Source organism: Manacus candei, unplaced genomic scaffold, assembly GCF_025592945.1.
Source record: "Manacus candei isolate 608988 ecotype Guabito, Panama unplaced genomic scaffold, ASM2559294v1 h1tg000082l, whole genome shotgun sequence".
NCBI lineage: Eukaryota > Metazoa > Chordata > Aves > Passeriformes > Pipridae > Manacus > Manacus candei.
Genome location: NW_026138130.1, coordinates 814542 through 838075, shown reverse-complemented (window position 1 = coordinate 838075; position 23534 = coordinate 814542). Strand labels below are relative to the sequence as shown.

At 38.2% G+C, this 23534-nt stretch overlaps 1 protein-coding gene across 4 annotated transcripts in view; it reads right to left on the bottom strand.

Annotated features, from left to right (window-relative positions):
* The window catches only part of ARHGEF3 (Rho guanine nucleotide exchange factor 3), a 113195-nt gene that overhangs the window by 58562 nt on the left and 31099 nt on the right, over positions 1-23534 (bottom strand). For 2 of the 4 annotated variants that reach the window (XM_051811561.1, XM_051811562.1), the window contains one exon: positions 20153-20219. The exons of 1 other annotated variant lie outside the window; for it this stretch is intronic. In XM_051811561.1, coding sequence (XP_051667521.1) covers positions 20153-20219 — 67 coding nt within the window. Of the gene's footprint in view, positions 1-9033; positions 9089-20152; positions 20220-23534 lie in introns of those variants that run through there. One more of the 4 variants, XM_051811563.1, reaches the window with a different exon arrangement.

Sequence of the window (23534 nt, the reverse complement as noted above, 5' to 3'; positions counted from 1 at the left end):
TAGCATTTCCTAAGATCCCAGTGAAGTGTTGCAGACTATTTTTCAAACCTAATTAGACTTCTGTGAACACAAATGCGTGCATCCTTTAGTTTTACTCAAAAAAATATATATATATATTGATTCTACTGAAGTCTACCCTGAGTTTTTATTTCATAAAAAAGAAATTATTAAACTAAAATGTACCAGCCCTCCCACACAGTGGTCACAAGTTAAATAAAAATGAAGAGTGTTTAGATTTGGGGATACAGATTTCTACAAGAGAAGGATAAATTAAAATGGTGCATGGACCTGGTGTACCTGAGTCTATACTAACTGATATACTGCTAGTATACAGATGGACAGGATGCAACTGCATTCACAGCTTGAGTTGGTGTTGCTTTTAGTCTGATATCTTTAGTGATAGAAGTATAAAAATGGTTCTGACCTAAGCCTCAGTCTACAAAATATTGGAAAAAAAAAAAAAAAGAAGTTAATTCCAAAATCAGTATAGTAATTAAAAAAAGAGAGAGAAAAAGGTAAGTTTGGTGCTTGATTAGAGTATATGCTCCCAGTACTCTACAGGCAGGTCAAATTAGAAAAAAAAAAATAAAATTCTCTGCCTAAAATAAATCCTATGCATTTTGAAACTATAAGAAATGCTTTCTACAATGGAATAGACTCAATTTCATTGCTAATGGAGTGTAACAAATGACCACACACACAACAAATAGGCAGCTCTTTTGTTAAATAACTGATTAAAAGACTCTTATTGCAGTCACATGGCTACAGATTAACACAGAAGGTGGCATTTCCAACACAGACCAACTCTAATGAGAGCAGATTGAGCCTATAAATTACATAATATGAAATAGAAGCCCACTGGGCAATTAGGATTAAAGTGAACTTGAATGAGGCAGGACAACCCTTTTACTGGAGAGGGCAAGTTACACAACAACTATGTCTGGGCTTCTAATTGCTACATTCAAACGTGTCCAAAACACAGAGGTATCATGGACAAAGCAGTGTCCATGAGGACAAGCATCCACGGCAAGGCTATTCTGCACAAAATGTAATTAGGAGTAATTAACATGCTCATATCTTATTTAGAGACCACCTCTGTGGTTATATAACTAAATATCCAAACAGTCACAAGGAACAAATCAGTATCACCTGTGATGTACAGACCAAAAGCAATGAAGAGACAGGGAAAGTCTAAGAAAAGCAATTACATATTAAGTGGGGGACAGCCTGCACAAAGTAGATCTCTTGCTCTACCTCTTACTTCATTGTGCTAATCAAAGGATCACTCCTCACTGTATTTCAAATCTTCTATTTTTTGAAAAGTTATACACACACACACACAAATAATCTACCAAACAACACATGTACTGTACTATTCTAAGCTTGCAATATTATACTTCTTAACTTCTCTGTAAGTTTGTCTCAGTGATTAGGCAAGATATGTCATTTCATACAGAAATTGTTAAATATTAACCTCTGCAGGCAAGATCAATGTTTTAAATTCTCTGAGAGTTTCAAGGGCTATTACCATTGTATAAGGGGGAGGGGGAACACCATGGCAAAAAAAAAAAAAAAATCCAATAATTGAGCTACCAGATAAATTTCTTTGCCCGTAATAAGTGGATTAGAAGCAAAGATTGCAGTAGATATTGTGCAGGGAGCATGAGGTGCTCATTAAATTAATCCCTGCTCTTTGTGAGGAGCTTTTCCCCAAAGGGAGAAGTCCTGTCTCAGTTGCCATAGCACAATGCAGCTGACCTCTGAATCTCCCACGTTCCAGGAAATCACCCCTTAAATGTTGCTCTGCATTTGATGTTTTAAATCACACAGCACATCGAGCAATACAAACTTCACTGCACTGTGATCTCACCACTGTCATGTGTATTCCTTTCCCAAGCCCCCTGAGCACAGTGGAACAGCTCCAGGACAAATCCAGAGGCGGGTGATGGAGCCCAGTGTGTGTCACACCCCCCAGGACAAGGCAGTGCAGTGTCCTTAGCCCAGCCACATTCACTCACCACCTCCAGAGCTCGTGTTTTCCATGAGAATGCCAACCTGCAGCACTGCATGGGCACACTGACCACAAAATCTGGGATTGCTCCCATCAGGCTATGAGCAAGGGACAAATGCCACCTGCAGAGTATTGCTTTATCAGAATTTGTACATACACGAGTCAAATAAACTGAAAAACATTATGAAGCTGTTTGACTTGCTGGGGAAAAAGGAAAGTTTGAAACACACTGATAACTCCCCTTTTTTGCACAGTAGTTGGAGATCTTAAGAAAGGGGGACACATCTGCAGGAAAAAAAGTAGCAAGTATATGTTCTGATTAGAAATGTGTCTGTGTTTTCTGAGGGACCACACAGGTGCATTACATGCATCTGAGTGGGTACCTCTGAGAAAACTTCTCTTATCACAAGTTTGATTCCTGAAAGGCTGTGGCTACATCCACAGTTACAGAGACAGGAGACTTCCTGGTCTTAACATAGCAGGAAAGAGTTGCTTTCCATAATTATCTCACAGGAGATGAGAAGGTAAAATATTCAATTACACATTAAAGCAGTGATTTAACTAAAGGAATTAAAGCAATAAGACATTGTTATAGGAAGGCTGGATTAACATCCTCTTCATCACAGGGTTTTACTTATCAATCCACAGATTTATATTTTACCAACTGGGAAACGAAATGCAAAGATGCACAAAAATAGCCTGACAAAACCCATCCTGTGACAGGGAAGGAAACACTTTTCAGAAGAATTGCTGACTTTTGTTAAATTATCCATTCTACATGCTTAGAAATGTGTCTGCACACAGATTGGTATAAAAATAAATAACAGTTCAGGACAATATATTTGCATAGGCACATCATACCCTTAGACCTTCTAAGTCACAGACAGACTCATTTCAAAATCAAACACAAAACTACTTATTTTTTCAGACTTTTTTATGGTACAGAAATCCATTTAACAAATGAGGATCCATTCAATCTACTGAAATAGATTTTCCCCACCCCCCAAAATAAAAAGTTCAAAACCCAGAAAAATCGGAAACCATTCAATTAGTTTGTATTTCAGATTGCTTTCATATGAAAATATTTAAAAAACTGTCTTTTCAGAACATACCTCTGAACACACTTTAGCATTGCTACTTGGAAGAAAATAATTTTGTAAATAATGGACTTATAAGATCTCAATGAATGGAAATAGGTAGAAGTGCATATATATACACTAATATATAAAAATATATACACGTGCATATATAAGTATACACACACACACACGTAATTTGCAATAACACAGAAAAGGGAAAACCACAGCTAACAAAGTTTTGAATCATTTTTACTGTTGAGGAAAAGGCAGGAAGGGATTCACTGTTCTGGGCTTTATGCTCCTCTCCAGCTTATGGTCCACTTTTATCAGGGACTTTATCAGACTGTTAAAAACCAAAACCAATCAAAGAAAAATAATTTGAAGCAATCAAGTAGAGTAAAAAATAAAATCCAAAAGGGATTAATGTGGAAGGAGGAGAGAAAACTGACCAAATATTTAATAAAAAGTCAAATATCACAGGCCAGAAAAGGTGCAAGTCACCATCCAAAGGGTGGATTATGTCTGCATGAAAAGCAGCTCTATTACATTATTTTTTTTTCTTTTAATTTTAAAAAGCAATCAGTATCTCCTTAGCCACCTGAGAGCACTTTAAATCTACAAGGAACCTTCACTTCAAAAGCCTGTTGATGGCCCTAGGAATCACAGTCTGTGTTGAAGCAGCTGGGAATAAGGCAGGAGCACACTATCATTTTCTTTATAGAAAGACACCAAATCACAACAATAATCCAGATTTCCATTTGAATTTCTACTCACACTGGTTTTATACAAGATTCCTTTAAAAAAGAAAAAATCCAGTTGGTTTATAAATTCTCTTTTTTATCAGCAACATCCACATGTGTACATACAAATATGCACGAGCACTTCTGTGCACCCTTCTAATTCTGAAATCCCTAACCTGTACAGAAGCTGCTAAGTTCAAAAGAATATTTCAAAAGAATATTCAGACACTAGAATTCTCATCTTTTTTTACTTTGTAGTTTGTCAGTGCGTCCACACCCATCCAACTAACATGTTGATCTCTCTCTTAAAAAGTCTTGAAAAGTACCTCTTGCCAAGACCATATTTATTCCTTTAATGACTCCAAAAATTCCATCTGCTGTTGCTTCTGTGTTATATGTTTCAAGTTTTCACTGTTTTCCATTTCAAATCACATTCAAATGTTCTCAAAGTTATCAAGCTCCCAGTCAGTTATATCAGAGAGTATGAAGGACTTGAAGTCAGGACAGAGTCCAGTGATGAGGCACAAACATTACAAAACAGATATTAAAAGGTATGAAAGAAGTGAGGTAGAATGAAAGAAACAATGTACAGTTCTAGAAAGAAATCCACAGAGCAGGGAAAGGTATCATATTAATCACACAAACATCTCTGCAATCCCCAGCAAGAAATCCCCTCATTTCCTGTTCAGTGTGGTCCTTGGTTCTGAGCTAACCAATTACAATTGCACGAACGAGTGATAATTCATTTCCTAGAGTTTAAGCTCTTTCAGAGAGAGGTGGATCTTCCATCATCTTTTAAAGCCCTCTTTCTCTTTACCTTCATGCCAGTAGCAGTGTTGTCTCCCTGTTCCATCTTTCACTTCCATGGCTGTACCACTGACAGTTCCATGGGAAGACAAAAACATCTGAAAGCGAGTTTTCCCAAGTATGATGCTTTTTGTTTTAGCTGAATGATGCCTCATTATGCTTTTTGGGACCCAAATTTCAGAATACTGTATTCTAACATTAAATGTTTTTAAAAGAACAGAACCTGCTACCCTGCATTTCAGTATCACTGTTCTTTATGTCACACTGGCAAAAGGAACTTGCGATCACAAATTCCTTAGTTTTATAATAAAACTGGTTTCCGTGTATTTTTCCGCTGCCCTCTACTGTTCAGAACACCAGAGATATTCCAGGTTTCGTTTTCTCAAGAGCAACACAAAAATCTAAACATTAACTCTATTGTTTTTAAGGGAGAAACAGCCAGAGGTGACCCCACAGCAGAGTCTGCACCGAGCCTGAGACACAGCTTGGAAGGTCTGACTTCCCACCCGGCACATGTTCAGCTGGCAGGAGCCCTGGATACTGGTGTTAGGAACAGAACTTGCTTGTTCCTCATGTTGCAAGGAAAACAAACAAATGAAAAAACAGGCTCTGTTTTAAGTCTGTTACAGCACAGCAGAAAGCTGAAAGGGAGGTGAGGTCATCTGTGGTGCTTAAAACCTTGCCACTGAAACTATTTAAGCCCTTCTGAGGAACCCTCCCCATCCCTGCCAGCCAAAATGGCAGCTCCTCCTCACCCTCCTCTCACCACAGCAAGCCTGAGTTCTGCAGTGCTTATTGTGATGGATTTGAGATTTTCCGGTCAATGTAATAGAAAATGAACACTGAAGTGAACAATGAAATGAAAGTTATATTCAATGTGTTTAACATTAACAACAGGAAATGGGTGTGCATGTACGGGATGCTGTAAGGACAAGGAGTAGCAGAGCTTTGTTTGAGGACTGGTATTTATTCTGTCTTTATTTAACCTTCTTCCTTCCCCTTTTTGGAAGACAGGGGAGAGGATCAGTAATGGGAATCTAGCAGAGTTAAATACACTGAAACTTCTTCATGGTTTACTATAAAGTCCAAATCAAATACAGCTAAATAAGTTACATTTATTTCTTACTCCACTGGAGTTTTTTGTTACATGAGTGAACAGCAACATCTGTTATACAATCCTTTCTCAGAACTTGAAGACTGCTATGTAAATTATGCTTTTATTTAACACAATCAATATCTAACGATACTAAATTCACCTAGGATATAAATAAAAACTAAGATGCAATTCAAAAGAGTCCACACACTATTTAGATTCATCCTCTGTTCTTCTCACAAAAGCTTTTCAGCTGGGTTCTGTCAGATCCAGTTCTTTATGCCCCCAGATAACATAATCAGTCAGCATGCAAATAATCCCTGGATTTCTTTGCCTTTGGTAACTTCATCTGAATTGATGAAGTTGCAGCTCCAAGCCTTATATGTTGGTGTGGAGGGAGTTTATTACAGATCTAGTTGTAAAACCAAGAATAATCAAAGTTGGGGTGTTCAAGTGCTCTAACTCTATCCTCAAAGGTTTTGTGCACTTGCACATGGTGACTTCCTCTGCCTGGACAGCAACGACCTGTACTTGCTGCTGATGATCATTTAATCACAGCTGTCAACAACCAGTTCTAGGCCCAAACTGCTGCATCTGTGTATGTAAGAGGGGAGACTTTTTTTTCTTGGAACAAAAACCACAATGAAATTTTCTCACTTGAAAAGCAGATTCATTCAATTGACACGATTTCTTTTTTTTTTTTTTTAAGGCTTGTGGCTTTCATTGTTTGTTTGTTTTTAAAAATCCAACTAAGCTTCTCATTGTAAAAGGGAGGTTGGATCACTGATGCTGTGCACAGCACCAGAACCACATACAGCAGAATGAAATAACCTCCATAAACTAGGTCTTCATGTGTCATTCAACTGGTTGATGTGCATAAACTGCAGTCACTCAACCTTTTCTAATTCTCTACTGCTGCTCTGCCTTCCCCCAGTCTCCTGCCCTCAGCACCACTGTGCTGCTGTACCTTTAAACCACAGACAGGTTCCTGCATGTGGCTTTTGATGTAAGTGCCTCAAGTGCTGCTCTTCAGCATCACACAGAACAGAGAAAATGGCTGCACCCAAAATGCATTTTTCTGCAGGTAAAAACAATACCACTTTTAGTGAAACTGCATGTTACTATATCTATTTTGGACAAAGCATATAGAACAGGAGATGGAATTTGCACCCAACTTAAAAGATTTCAAAGTGAGCGTAGCAATATTAGTAGAGGCTAAACAATCTGTGTGATTTTACTTTGACCACGCATTTACCGTGTGTTCCATGAAAACTGGCATCTATTTTTCTTCTGCTATAAATTTTCAAGTGAAAATTTATCTAAAATACATACCCATAGCAAATATGCATATTAATTACATCCAAAAAGACCACACCAATTTAATAGTGTTGCAATTAAAAATAGCCAGTCCCAGTCTTAAGTTATTTAATAAAACTTGAGAATTCAATTTTATTATGTCTATTAAACTAGTTTTATTTATTGACTAGCTCTTCATTCATCTGACAGTCTTAATAAACTTTCCAAGCCTGCTGAAATTTTGATACCTTTCTTAAACATGATTTAAGTCAGAACTGCATGAAGTACACCAGGTAACATCTTAAAAATATTCTGTGCAATAAACTTATCACAGATCACCTCTTTCACTATTGAAAATTGTCACAGGGAACATAAAAACCCTCTCACACACATATATATATAATCCCCATTAACAATCCAGTCTTAAGGTTCAGCGTACTTAAGCCTCATTCTCCACAGCAAATCCAAGAGCATACAGGCCTTTGAACACAGTCACAGAATTTTGGTTGGAAAAACCCTCTAAGATCACCAAGTCCAACCATTAACCCTGCACTGCCAAGGCCACCAGTTACCCATGTCCCTCAGTGCCACATCTACATGACTCTTAAATCCCACCAGGGATGGTGACTCCACCACTCCCTTGGCAGCCCGTTCCAGTGCTTGACAAACCTTTCTGTGAAGAAATTTTCCCTAATATCCAATCTAAACCTGGTGCAACTTGAGGCCATTTCCTCCTGTCCTATCACTTGTTACCTGGGAGAAGAGACCAACCCCCACCCGGCTACAACCTCCTTTCAGGCAGGTGCAGAGAGCCCTAAGGTCTCCATATCCCTGACTTGCCTCACACTTCAGGCCTCCACCTTTACCACATGTTTTTAAGAACTTCAAAGTGCAGTTTCAGTCAATGTAGACACAAATATTTTGACATAGATTTGCTTCTTAAATGAGAGGAAGCTCTCTAGTTCTCCAGCAAGTGAAAGGATGCTATAAACTGGGACTGGAGCTGCAAAGTTAGAGATCTGTTCACTTGTGTCCTAATGTACTACTCTTATTCACATATTAATAGCCTGAAATCAAAACCCACACAAATCATTAAGAACAACCCAGTACTAAATGCTAACCATTGCAACATGTAAAACAGGTCTGAAAAGTTTTTATATCACAAAGTTTGAAATTACAGATTTTAATTCTATACTTCATTCTACTGCTTAATTAACATTACAATCAGGAAGCATTTACCCCAAAAATATTTAACCTGAATCTCCCTTGCTGTGAAATAAGCCTCCTTATTCCTGTGCTACCCTTGGCAAATACAGAGAACAAGTGCCCACTTTATAATTGCTCCCACACACTCGGAGACAAACGTGTACTCACACCTCATATCATGTCTTGGTTTTGTATACACAAGATGCACTAAATCTTTTAAACTTCCTTTAAAGGCTGTATTTTCTACAGTTATTATCAGTTTTGATACTTTTCTATGCACATTTTTCCAAAGTGCAGAGTCTGTAACAGCCCCCAGTTTTCCAGGTGTTACCACACCCACATGCTGCAGAGCAGAATCATTCTGCACTGGAAATACACTGGAAATAGGATCTGTTGCAGCTTTCACTTTGACAATGGATACACTAATGCATATTGCTATAAGTGCTCCCCTAGCATCAGCCAAAATCCTCATTTTCATGCTAGGAGACAGAGGCAGAGATGATTATTACACATGTACGATAAAAAAACCAAAACCAAAACACCTAAACCCACCATCCTGCAGCAACAAACTACCAACACAGAGAGAAAAATACACCGCCCTCCATCCCATTGGGAATATCCGAGTGTATTACCTAAACCAATTTCTTTCCTTACAAAAGGAAACAATCCTGGCTAAGCAAAATTTTGGTTTAATCAATACCCTGTTTTAAATCCTGGCATGCTTGGAAGCAATATCTGTGCAATTTCAACTTAAACACACACAAACAACAAAGAGTTCCACGACCCCAAATTCGCGCTTACCTGGTAATGCACAAAAAAGCAGCACCACACCATGAGGTACTTTGTACTGTACTCAGATTTTAGGAGGTTTCTAAACATTCAATGTGACTATGAAAAGCCTTTGTTACAAAGGAGTCCCTATGTCTCTCCTTCAGTTTTGGGCAGGAACTCCTCCCCATGCAGCCACACAGTTTGCTCTCGCTTCCTGTCATGCAGCGGACTACAAGTGTCAGAAGCCGAGGGATCCGTATTGTCCTGTCTATCTCTGCTGTGGTTTGCTCCCACAGACTGACTCCAATAATATTTTAAACAGGCAAAAGTTGTTTACAGATTGCCAACAGATGAATGGCACCAGTTAAAGGTAAAGATATCATTAATATGCTTTTAAAATAAAAGGTTGGTGTTCGGGGACTTTGAGACTCAGTAACTGAAACACAGTCCATCCCCTACCTGTGCAATTCTCAGTCTTAAACAGCAGCAATGGGCTTTAAACTCAAGGGCAGACAACTATCTCCAAGTGTAGATGTCTCAGCAAACTAAACAGCTGGTAGATACTGGACAAAGCTTTTAAATATTTATTTTACAAAAAACCTTCCAGTATTTGAAAAGTTAGGGGATCTGCTAAGCAGAGATTCTTAAATTAACAGAAAGTGTAATAGCAAGAATTCAGCAAAGAATGTTTTAGAATCAGCCCAGAATAAAGAACCAGAGATGAGCTTGACAGAGCACCCAAAATTGGATGTGAGAAGATGTCAAGGAAGTGCAGACTTTGATTTTATCCCTGGTAGTTCAGTATAACTGATGAGAGAAACTCCATTTTTGTTGATTCTCCTCCAATCTGGATAAGGAAGCCTTTAGCAGCTGCATCCTATGAAACCTGGTGAATCTTTGTTTCACTGGAGTTTTGAAAGCTATGTATCTTAAGCATCAAGAAAGCATTCAACCTAAAGTTATTGCTCCCTCAGAAATATGAAATAAGACTGTTCCTACCTTAATGACATAAAATTTCCCAGCTCACTTGGGTTTTCAAACCTGCGGATCTCCTCCTGCAAGGGGGACACACACACTGGTGTGTGATCATCAGTGTGACTGAGAACTTGAGGTCAATAAACTGACAGGATTAGGTTCCAGATTCATAATCCAAACTGCAAAACATAATAGTTCCTTGAGAGTTCTTATATTTGCATGACAAATCATTCTGCAGACAAGAAATACTGAGTGAGATTGACTTGCTAATAATGAGCCTTCAGTGGGGTCTCTCAAACTGCCAGCTGGGTCACCAGTGTTTTCTAGTACATGTTTCCCTTTGATATATACTCAGTTAATTTTCTTGACCCCAAAAAATGGAATCCATATTCATCTCAAGTGGTTGAAACACAAGCTTTGGACAGCTTTTATACAAGTCATCCTCAGAAACCAGCAAAAAGAAACTACTGAGAGAAAGATGAGATTTGGTTCTTTTTTAAAGCCTATGTGGACTCTAATGTAAAGAAACAAGTGCAAATACAGGGAGAAGTAAGATCCTGGAACTTTTCTAATGCTTTGTACACACACTGTAAATACACAGTGAAAAGTTTCCCGAGTGCTCTACCTTCTAAAATAGTTTCTATGCATGTGTAAGATCCTGCATTCTTGGTTTGGGAAAACTTCTTGATTAGTCATATTAGATGACTGAATATGTTCCCACTACTATTGCAAAGAGACTTCTGTGTTTGTTTAGGACTTAAGTAATAAGTGTGTGAGGAGTTCAGGCAAGTATCCATACTGGACAAAGAAAAACAGCTGAATGTCAACAGTTTCATTTTAACAGACTGCTACAATGAACACATTTTTGTCATATTTTCTACATTAACAGATACAAAGTTCAAGCCATATATTTAGTAAAGCCTGCAAACTTTTTTTGCTGCATTCTCTATGTTAAACCAGAATTAGACCTTTCAGGTGCAGGGAGGGTGAGTATTGTTTGATGAGAGTTTAAGCACTGAAAAAGGGATGAGGGCAATCTGGGATTTTCACTTAATTCAGCTCTTGAGCGGATGCAGCTGAGTCATTTCACTTCTAAACCAATAGAGCTTCATCTGCACATGTCACTTAGGCTGAATTCCACCCCAAAAGAAGTACTTCAAACCTTGTCTTAGTAAATTATTTACAGGTGCTTGAAGAGTCTGTTAAAACATAAGATTAATTCAGTCTAAAAACGTAGTTTAAAAATTAGGAAAAACAATGTGAAATGCACTAAGTTGACATGAATAAATATGAAGATTTAAGATGTTATGCCTGAGCAAACAATAAAATTAATTTTAAAAACAGCTATCTTCTTTCTCCTTTAATTAAATTATTTGGCAACAATATTCCACATTTTATTAAATATCTTATATCCTGTAAATTATTTTAACTATATATATCTATACACATAGAGATAATTAATTCACATACCCTGCATCCCTATCTTGTTCAATCTTTTGTGACTTGCTCAGATCTACAAACACAGAGCTGTTTTTGCCAGCTGCCTACTTCCAGTGGGCAAGAATGTCAAGACAAATGTAAATTTGGGTAGGAAGATCACAGCAATTCGAACTTCATTTTTAAAGAAAACAAGCCCTTAGTGAGGTGGTGCAATCTTTCTTCAGAGCAAAAAGTTTCTGCTGAGCTCGGAGGAAGAAGATAAAAGGTGAAACTGATACTAGTGAGGCACCAATTCCTTTGAGAAAAGGAGCTGTGACATCTCTGCAGACAGAAAATGCTAACTGAAAGACCCTTCAGAAAGCAGACATTTTAGGGCAAGACTTAAAAAAAATACTCAAGCATTTCCATTTTGGGGTAATATAAATGCTGTTGGCCTATCTTCCCTGCCTAAAGATGAGCTAAAACCCAATCTAGCCACCTTCTTTTCAGACTTTTCCAGCAGAACACAGTCTATTTTTCAAAGCAAATACATATAAATTCTATATATAAGCCTGCAATTTTTTTTTTCAAGGATTCTTTACTTTTTCTTTATTAACTTGTCAGTAGATCTAAGTTATTTCTTAAACCATCTTTCACCCCCTACAGGAAACCCTAATCCTCTGCTACCAGAATTTGTCAATACCTCAGCCAGCATTAAATATAGGAGTGCAATTATTTCAAGTGTTATTATACTCATAGGTTTGTGGTTTCTCACATATAATCCCAGAGATAACGACATGGAGAATTTTAAGATAATGCTTCCTAGAATGTGGAAAAGTTTGTCATGGTTTTGTGAAGACACTGAGAAGAGAATAATTTTAATTTTTACTTCTAGGATTGTAGCAGTCCAGAAGCAAGTGCCTCCCCAAACTGCAGCAGTCACTGCCCAACTGAGCACCCTCAGGAAGTGCTGCAGTTCCCCTCTCATCTCCTCCCAGTATCCTTCCAGTCAGGACATGCAATCTAATCTTCTTAGGATTGCTATAACTGCCCTCATTTCACGACCTTCTCACAAGGCTACTGGACTGATTTGGACTGGCAGTGTCTGCTGGCACAGAGATTAAAACTGCTTTCTCATTGTGGCATTATGAGTGTTTTAAGAACACTAAATATAACACTCTCTGAAAAGCTTTACAACTAACCACAATCCAGAAAAAAACAGCACCAGTGTACAATTTTTGCAGCAAACCCAATGTAATAAGTATTTTTAAATGTGCATTTTACAGATCTTCAGAACATTACCTCAAATCATGTTAGGATCATATTGTGTGCAGTGCTCCATACATCCTCAATCAGAATGGGATAGCCCATTTCAAAACATGTAGAAGAACCCAGGAATTACAAAAATCTGTCACCATGAATGAAATGTAAGAGCTGCAACAGATCTGAATCTACTACAAAAAATTTAATCTAGCATTATTTAACAAATGTTACAGTATGTTCTTACATATATTTAGTTTGTAAATTCTTTCTAGAAAGAATAGTTTATTATTATGTTTACATGATATCTAGCAAACTGGAGACCTGTTTTGCTGGCTGCTACTGTAATAAGAAAATTTGTTTCCAGGCTGCAATAAATAGAGGACACCATCATATCATTCTTATTATGCATTTGTGGCAGAGTTTAAAAGATTGCCATAATTTTTAATTGCTGTGCACATTCTAACCACAACATTAGCTTTCAAGAAGAAAAGCAAACATAACAGCAATTCAACTCCATGTGTGCAGTGTGGATCATCTGAACCTGAAACAGTATAGCATCAATAAAACACCAATATATAGTTAAAAATTGCTTCTAAAATGCTGTTTTCTCAGACTGAGTGGCATTAAATTCAGCTGGACAACAGCATCACCCTCATAACCATTACAAGCTTCTGAAACAAAGTCATAGGAAACAGTAAATTCACATCACATGTTCTCGAAGAGCAGCCACTGGTGGGGTGGGGGAAAACAAATACAAAGAAATGGGCAGAGTTTAGTTTGAGTTAAATTGAACTGGGGTCAAGTTCATCTGCTGCTGAACAAAGAAAAGAACAGTAAATGACAGCAGGAGTACAAGGTAACACCCAGTCTATGATTAAAGACAGGAAATCTGCTATATAACAGAACATCCAACTCAGCCTAAGAGAATGACAATTGGACCTATCTGCTTCATCACATGCTGCCTCTAGCTCAGTATTGTTTGTATGTGCAAAAGAGCTGGCATGACAGGTTAACAGCATATACAGAATATTTCTACTATAAATAACAAACCACGCCCGGAACAAAAATAAACTTGTTACAAAGCACTTACAAAGATCCATAAAATAAAACCCTACAACATTAACAGAATGACCCTATGAAGTATTTTTTAAAAAAAAAAACCACATCAATTCTGTGAAAAGATAACATGAAATTATAAGAAATCCTTCCAAATGGGAGATATCTGACTATTTTCATCATCAGAAAAACTCAAAATATTAACTGAATAATTGAGCTGTAATAAGCAGAATACCTACCCTTTACAACACAAACCATGAATCTTGCAGGTGTAAAAGTCTATGAAGGTCTCTTCAAGAATGTGTTAGCTGCTGTAAAAGCACAACTTGAAATTCTTGCCCCAAGAAACAGAATCTAAAGTGTTTTTTCTATAACTAGCATGTAATTAACTTGAAAGCACCTCTGTGAACTAGGTAGACAGGTATCATGGCCGTGTTACTTGACTCACAGATGACTTCAGGTGTGCAGGCAGTGAAAGTTTAATAAAACAGCTACTGAACTGAGTTAGTGAAGTCACTGCAAACTCCTATTACAGCCCTCTCTAGATAGCATGAGCAACAACAGCTCATAAAACATGCACAAAATGTCCCAAACCATTAAAACCCTACTGGAGTCTTTAGGCCAGCCTGCATCACTCTCCTTCGTAACTCACCTCTAAACAACTCACGGATGTCTCTCCAGCACATGTTCATGATTTTTGCTGTACTACTGTATGCAAAGGACCTTGCAATTTACACTATTCCTTGATCCTACAAAAAGATATGGACATTTGTTACAGACCTAAGAACTAACATATCAACAAACTGCGTTTTGTTGGAATTTCAGATAAAACATTCCGGCGTGACAAGACTAACCTGACATCCCACACTGTGGACAGAAGCCGTGGTAATTAAACCATGCTGAGTCACACATGAGTTTGGAATAATACAATTTGGAATTCTTCAAAATCATCTCACAGGCAATGTTACTCTGCACTGCTTTTTAAATTCAGTGTATACATTAAGAATAAACAATTCTGACATGTGTTTTGGAACTGCAGATGGAATTGACTGCTATCCAGTTACGCAAATGCCACACAATGAATTTCTGATAGCATCTCTATTGTTTGCCAACATAAACCTTGCTGTTCCAAGAGAAATTAGTCTTGTGACTAATCAACAACAGTTCTAATGGTTTGTTCAAAAACAAAACCAATAACAAGCTAAACCTTTTAAAACTCCGCCCACAGAATAAGCAGAGAGACATCAAACCCAACTCTTTTACAAACAAGAATCAGTGTTGAGGGTGTCTACTTGCTCCAGTTTATAAGCCCTAGTCAGAACTGTGGATCACTGAAGGAAATTTGTAGCACTCCTGTTGCCCCTTACATTGCTGCTATCACAGAGTGAAGTAAAGTTTCCCTGCTCCAGGAATGCTGCAGAGAAAGAACTGCAAGAACAGACTTATAGAATCGCTTCTTACTATTTTTAGTATCAGGGATAGAAACATTCTGGTTCAAGCCAGGCCAATGCTGGACAGCGGCACAACAGCACCTCCCCAAAGGCTGACTAAGAGCAAGGCTGAGCAGAGACAGGCAGTGAAAGGGAAGGGCTGAGGCAACTGAATTCTGGGACAGAAGAGCTGGAACCCACTGAAAGGAGACAGAGGACGAGATCTAAAAGGAGCGAGCAATGCCCAGTGATACATCATCTCTTAGAAAGTAAGAAAGGGAACATGGAATTTTTCTTTTCAAAGAGAAAGAGGGATGAGACAGGTCAAGCATCCACCTGGTATCTCCTTAACCTGCTGCAGGAGGTTAGAAGAAAGAGAGGGACTCTGCAGATGTAAAGGGAGGAGCAGCAGCAGCAGAGCAGCTGTGGGAGGGCAGGGATGCCAGCCAGACTCCCCCTGCCCATGGCACGGGAAGGAACCAGTCTCTGCCTGTTGTCATAACAGGTATAATTATTCCACTCACAGCTATGCTGTGATTACACAAAGTGTAGAAAAATATGCTGTCAATGACACAAAGTCACCATCCTCCTGTGAGGAAGCTATTTAAATTGTGCATAAAAGTACATTAAAATAACAGAAAACCGCAAGTGCTTTTTAATGTATATGATAACTTGTGTTCTAAAATCATACTGGATAGACTAAGTATGTATGGTATTTAAGCACATTTGATCTAGAGACAGCAGTGCATAACTTGGTTTCAACAATATGAATAAAGGCCTGTCAATAATAATTCTAATAAGTTTTTGTTACAGGTAACATCTTTGCTTAAGCAAACGAGTATCAGTGGATACAGATCCAGTCAGAATCCAGGATAGGTACAGAGGTGCTTTCTATGGTAGTACATGATTATGTAATTTATGTAATTAATCATCAAGTTAAAGCTAGGAAAGAACTTTTCTCTTTTAGCAATTTTTATCTTGTTGAGATTCCTGCACCCTGAAGGCAATAACTGAAGTCTACCAGTCTGCACAAAAATAAATATTCTGCTTTGTAAATACTGTCTGAAAAGTGTGGAATTCTTCCCACTTGGCATGAAAGACACCTTTTTCGCCACAAGCACACATGCAGTAAAACTAGCAAAGAAACCACTTACATATCTAAAATTGACCTTCAGGATGTTTAACACTTTTTTAATGTCAGATTTCTCATAAATTAGATCAGCCTTTCCTACAAGTGACCACATCTGCAGCTTGGTTAGTTAAATGCTTTTGCAAAACTAAAAAGGAAACAAAAAAGGAGGAAATAGGAAGAAGCCTAGTTGCAATAAATTATCTTCAATCTTCAGGCAACTGCACACTAAACACATGCCTCAAACTATTTAAATTACAAAATGTTGGTTTAGATTTCACTATTTATTTTTAGCACTGAAGTTCTTCAGCCAAATTTGTTGGGGGGGGGGGAATGGAGAAATAATCTTAATGGTTCAGATGTTTGTTTAAAGCATGCAGGAAATGATGCTCTCTTGGTGGAACAGTGGAGAGACATATCAGAGATAAGCACAGACAAAACCAGCATCCTCTTCAGCTCTGCCTACAGCCCCAATAATCTTCACTAATCAGGTAACTGCTTTTCTTTTGATTGTCTGGCAGTTTCTTCATAGTCATCTCCAGTGTCAGCATATCAACACTGGGACCAACATGTACCACCACTACTTCTGCAAATATATCTGAATGCTTCAATAGAAAAACAAAACATTTAAAGACTTCCAGTCACATATCTAAGTCCAGAAGTTTATCCTGCTGGCAAAAACAGAAACTGGGTCATTTTAAGGGAGCAAGAAGGGAGATAGATAAAGAAGCTGAAGTCTTAAACACTTGACAGTGTCATAGTCTTCTTGAATTCAGAACTTCCTTATTTGTAAGACTGACTGCTCTTACTATGGAAAAAAATAGCACCCAAGTGTGTAACTCAAGACTGGATCATACCTAACAAAACCCCACAGAAACTTTAATTCTGACATCTTCTAACTGTGCGTGGGTGACTGTACCAATGTGACCCTCGTTTGATGGAATGCTTTATTACTAAAACTGTTTGCCACCCTACATGGCAACATCACACACTATTTCCACAGACACTAAGAGCAGCATATTCACCAATCATGCACAGGTACCAGACAGTGGTGCTGAGGAAAGCCACTTACCTGTACCCAGGTTTTAAGAGAAGGGTGGCATGGAAATGAGAAGAGTGAAAGTTAATGGCAACCAGAAGATAAAGCAAAAATGGGATTAATACTGATCTCTGTGCCAAGAGCTGTGCTGTTGCCTTCTTTACATTCATTATTGACCTGCCTCTGAATTGCCCCATCCCATCAGGTATTTGTTTCTTCTCCTTACCAAGCCCCGGCCACAGACTGCTCCTCCACCCACATGTCACCTCATCACCCCAGGTCAGTGCTTGTAAAGGCTGAGCTGATAAACCTGCAGTGCTTTATAGAAGATTTCTGACTCCTCTGCATATTTCCACCAGCTTTCTTCCATTTCTATATTTTATCCATTTCCACTCTCTTTCTCTCATGCATCTTCCATGGCTCTCTGCTTTCTCCACCCCTTCTTTCCAACTTGCAGATTCCTCCTCTTTCCTTCTCCCATCCTATACCCATTATCTTCCTTTGCTTTATTCCTTTTCTACTCTAAGTACCACACCCAACACCTGATCTCCTATATTTTGGTCTTCCCATTGCACTGTCCCTCCAGTGAGGGGTATTCTTACCTCCACAGGTTTTCTGTTTGATCCTCTGAAATGACAGTTCTCACTATAAATACCCCTATAAATCCCTCCATAATAGTTTATTTGCTGGACACCTGACTGTAAAACGTCTTCAAAGGCCAAATTAACCTGATGCCTTGTGTATGCACAGGAAGAGCATATAGTGGAAAGACTGCACTGCTTGGTAACTCTTAATTCAATCTCAACCAGATTTGATTTGTTTAGTTAAAAAAAATTAAAAAGAAAGAAAGAAAAGAAACTCCCTTCTCCCCAGTGATACCTAAATACTGTTCAAAGTTCTGGAAGTAACTGCTACCACTATCTAAAAATGACAACATTGGTAGAAACACATGATAGCATCTTAACTGAAAATCCCCATTGAGAGAATTCAACATGATCTCCAACCATGGGGCTTGAGAGAGCTGCTCAGGATGGAAATAAGCTGCTTCTGATAAATTTAAGTAAGGAGAGGAAAAGAAGTGCAGAGGAGTTTCTTTGGTAAATGTGAGGCATCTGGGCCTTCCTTATCTTCCTTTGAGGTTTACGTTGGTGTATGTTCAAAGATGCTTTAACATGAGCCCTTATCAACGTGATGCAGAGACCTTCAAAATCAGTGAACTAGCTGCAAAGTGAGGACAGGCAGATGAACACAGTGTTGCAATTTGGTGCTTAATCACTTGATTATTTTTTTTTTTTGTGACTGCTACAATGACCCTGTATTATAGTCTCCTGATGTTCTATATTATGTACTACAGAAATAGCATAGAAGCTGAAAAGAACATAGCTATGAGTAAGTCAGCTCTAGAATTGTGTTTGTTATACTCAAGTGTGGCTCTGCTCCACTGTCAACATTAACTTAGTTCTTTTACCCAATAAGGTTTTAGTCTTGTTGGAGCAAAGACATCAAAGCTAACCTTTTATCATTCACCACCTCTATGAAAACCTTCGTTACTTTAAGTCTGCTCACTGGGCTTTTCATAACACAATTTTTCCATCCATCAGAATAGAGTTAATGCTCAGATACTGCAAACATCAACAGACAGTGAGACATCTTTTCCAGTGCTCACCTATGTTGGTTTCAGCATCCAAACAGACTAAGTGAACAACTGATACAGGTTCTTCCCTCACAGTAGATGATAGTGTGCTCTATTTAAAACACGAAATTAGATTGCAAGAATCACTACTGTAAAAAATATTTTGAGCAGCACAGACCAGTAAGCCTGTCAATGCCATTTACCCTTTCAGCAAAGCATTTATGTCTGGCTACTTAAATGCTTTGCTGGAAGAAGCTCAGAGAAAATTTATATGCTCTCCTAAGTACAAGTCAGTCCAAATTACAGGTAATGGTAATATACTATTTATTATACCAAAAGAAGTTTGCAAGGCAGAAAAGCCTTTCCTTTAACCAAAAGATTACTATGACTTAGATACAACATGCAGTGACAACTTCTCCTAGACTATATCCCAGGCTACAGCACTTACACACGTGGCAAACACACCATTGCCATTGAGCACCACCACTACCAAGGTTTCCAACAAATGGTGTACGAGGTTTCAGAGGTCATAGGGAACAGAGAGGGGACAACATGCCTCTCTGAACAAACTAACCTATGTAAGAAGCAGATCTCTGAAACCTGAAGCAGAAAAGAGTAAAAGCTCCTGATACCACCAGCAAATATTAAGGTTCTAAGTGTCACTTGCTTTGCTTTTTGATGTATCTTTTCAGTCAGTTACTGTGGGAACCCACATGCTTCTGTATTTCCTTGTTCAGCCAACCAAACAGAAATAAAACCAAACAGAAATAAAACCCTTCTGCCTTGTAGAAGGGACTCATGTAATTTTTGTTATGATTCTTCAACTGTATTTCACATATACAAACTTTCAACAAGATAAGTTTACAAATATATATACTACAGTAAAACAGCACTTAAACTATATGTATCAGTTCAGTTTTCATTATTTATTTTCAGATATGAAAATACACCCTTTTTTTTTAAAAGTGGCACTGTAGGTTAACCTACTTTAAACTATCTCCCACACCCTTCATAACAATACAGTCAATCACATTAAAAAAAAAAACAAAAGTTGGTATATTTTAGAAAGCCTTTTAGGAGGGCACAAAAATGAAAAGTTCGAGTCTAATTGTTCAGCCGTGATTTTAGTCCTTGCAGATCATGCTTTAACTAAAGTTACACTGCAACAAAATGTTAGAGTGTGAACAAAACAATACTAAACTTACCCCTCTGAAATTCCAGCCCTTGGTGGAAGGAAACAAGGAAAAATTGTTCTGTTGCTGTTGTTTTGGCCTGCAGGATGAGAAAAGACAAGTGTTTACCTTTTCAGCTGCCCTGTTTTCTGTATCAACAGCAGAATGACAATAGAGGAAGAAAAGAAAAATACAGACATGCTTCAAGCAGCAAGACACCTCAGATTTCCTTGGCTGTACCTCTGACAGGTTTCTGTCTTCAGTGTAGTTACAGGTTTTAATTCAGATTGAGAGCTAAGGGACATGGCAGCCTTACAGGCCTTCAGAGACGCGCTGACTTGATGACTGTCAACAACTTATTACTCCCACTGATTTTCCACAAGGAGAGACAACCCTGACCCAAACAAGCAGTGAAGATGCAATTATGCCATGTGATGCAGGATGGTGCAGGCTGCAGCTGCACTGGATGAGGACACAAAGAGCCTTTAATCCTGCCACTGAAGCCACGCGAAGCACCAGTGCAAAGCACGTCAGCCACACTCTGGTGTGACGCTAAAAACGAGAAGCCAACTTCTGTTTTTACTCCTTCCAAAAAAAATAAAAAAAAATAAAATAAAATCTTTCTCCTACTCTGTAATTATCACTGTACAATTATTTCTGAAAAGGAACCATAACATTGTCCACTTCACTCTTAATGAGTGCTTTTCACCAGTAGGATCTTAAATTACTTCACAAAGGTAGGCAAACATTGCTGAGATTTTACACACGAAGTCAGATCAAAGCTCGACTGACCTGCTGGAGCTGACCAGACCAACAAAGAGTTTGGCAGCAGGACCCAAGTGCTGAGCACACTGCAACCCCAACCATGCAATTAGGCACCTTACAGAAGCTACCACAAATAATAACAGGGACACCAAAACTTGGTTAAAACCCGCAAATTAAATGGCTGCTTTTCAAACCTCACCATCCAACAATAACAGGACAGATATTTTGCAGTTAAAGCACTGAACTAACACGAGTCGTTCCTGCTGCTTATAGTTCTTGAAGGACTCCAATATACCATGCCCCAGTTCCTTTTCTGTAGAGTCAGGATGGCAATAGTTTTCACTGGTTTTCTTACTGTCTTCTCTATTTTCGTGTCAAATATTTGCTGTATGGATGTTTTTCTTATTATGTTCATTAAAACACATCATAGAGCTGTGATCACAGGAGATGTTTTTTGATGCCAGCATAATGCAAAAGATAAAATTATAATCATGATAATTAAGTAATTTTTGTAACATCAAAGGTTGAGATGTAAATCTTCTCAGTTTTTCACTCTATCAGCCTGCCAACCAGAGAGAATATCAATATTGAAATGTATTGATAAAGTCATTAAAAAGCAGAAGTCACTACACATGACAGACTTTAACATCAAAGACTGTCCCACTAATAACTCCTCCTAGTACAGCTTTCCAAGTTAAAGTATTATGAAACTGAATTTCTAATATAAAAGCCTCACTGGAACAGTAACTGGATTATGAAAAGAGAAAAATGTGATTAACAAAAGTTACACAGATAATTGTCCCAATGGTGTTTTGCAGTTTTTTAGTCACAGATGATCTCACAGTGGAACCAGTTAGATTTTCAAAAAACATACTCTGAGCTTTACAGAAAGTTGTACTCCTTCTCAAAAAGTGTGTTTAAACTTATGTTTCAGCACTTTTATCTTCTATTTTAATGTTGTTCTGGTATTTATTTTAGCATTTGATTAAGAACTGCACTAGTTTTACACTAGTTAAGCTGAATATAGGGGAAACAACAGATATTTCAACTTCAATATAGCAGGTGTTCTGATATTTTAGACAACGTTTCAAGGGAAATGAAGACTACATTAAAAATTATCTCCCCACAATCATTCTGTAATGAGAACTAAGAACTCTGTAATAAGCAATAAATTTGTTGAATAAGCAATAAATTTCACGGAATCACAGAATATGCTGAGATGGAAGGGACCCACAAGGATCATCAAGTCCAACTCCTGGCCCTGCACCTCAAGTAATAAAACATAGTTCTTCTAAAAGCAAGATCTCATTTACCATTTTCAATTTGGTCCTTCACTATCTTATTTTGATCTCTTGGTCTTCCCATCTGTCAACATCAGTGAGAACTGTACTGAAAAAGAAATAGAGTAAAGCAGAATTTTTCAAACAAAGAAAAAAAAGAGGAGTCAGATTAATAGGCATTTACAGTGATGAGCAGACCTGACTTTTAGAGGCACTTACGCCTAAGATAAATCACTCAGGTACTACAGTAAGGCTTTTTCAAATGTCAAGTACAAGACAGGGATGGTCCCTCTAACTGCAAGCACTGTGATTAACATTTGTGAAATGCACCAAACAGATTATCATAGGCTGGATCGCGGCTGAGAAAAGGAAGCATCGTAATAATGTGTGAGGTAAAAGAGGAGTTCCTCCCTACAATTATTGTAACAATGGTCTGAAAGCTGTAATCCATAACACTTGACTTTTCCTACCATGGATCTCTTTCAGCTAAAAGACTCCAAAACATTTTCTCCTCAGTACCACGTTTTTAAGAATGAAAGACTAGAAGGTGGGGCTATAAAGGAACTCTTAACACTGTGGGAGGGAGGGGGTCACCAAACCTGCCAGCTGAGCTTGGTTTGGAGATCGCTATGGAAAGTTTACCTTGGAAACAGAAGCCTGAAACCAAGTCCCTCCATTGTGAGAGAAGTGCAAGCAGAGACCTGTCCCTTGGAAAGGCGGCCCGTGGCGATCCTCAACATTCAGCCTCTTTGTTTGGGTGTGAAATTCCTCCTTCTCCTCATTAGCAGATCTTTTAACTGTTTATCTTCCATTTGATCTTCAAGCTCCAGCCTTGGCAACACAAACCCTGGAAATGGCATCTTCATGCCTCAGTAGCTCCGATGTTCCTTAGATCCCTTGAAACGTTTACAGGGAATGACCAAACTATATTGACTTGCTCACCTGCTCCTTTCCTACTGTGATCCTGCTGTTCCATAAGAGCAATTTAGAATTTTACTGAACAAAACCTTGATTACTGCAGGAACTTTTGACACTGGAGATATCCCTTGAGCTGTGGCACTGGCTTTGATCAAGGTGCTTCTACTACTCTTTTGTACCCCGGGGAGTAAAATGCTTCTGTCCCTAACATGTGTAGGGTTTTCTATTTAGGTTCTCTCGCACACATATTGTGGATATATAATAAAAGTATCTGTTGGACAAATATATCCTTATTGAAATCTTTCTTCAGACACAATTGTTAGACACCAGATGAACGTGCCTTCTAGAATAAATTAGTGGAGATTTTTTGTGCAACATCTACTGTGCTGTAGGTTAATTATATAATGACAATCGGTAAGTAGAAGTGTATAAAGGAATCTAAAAACAACAAC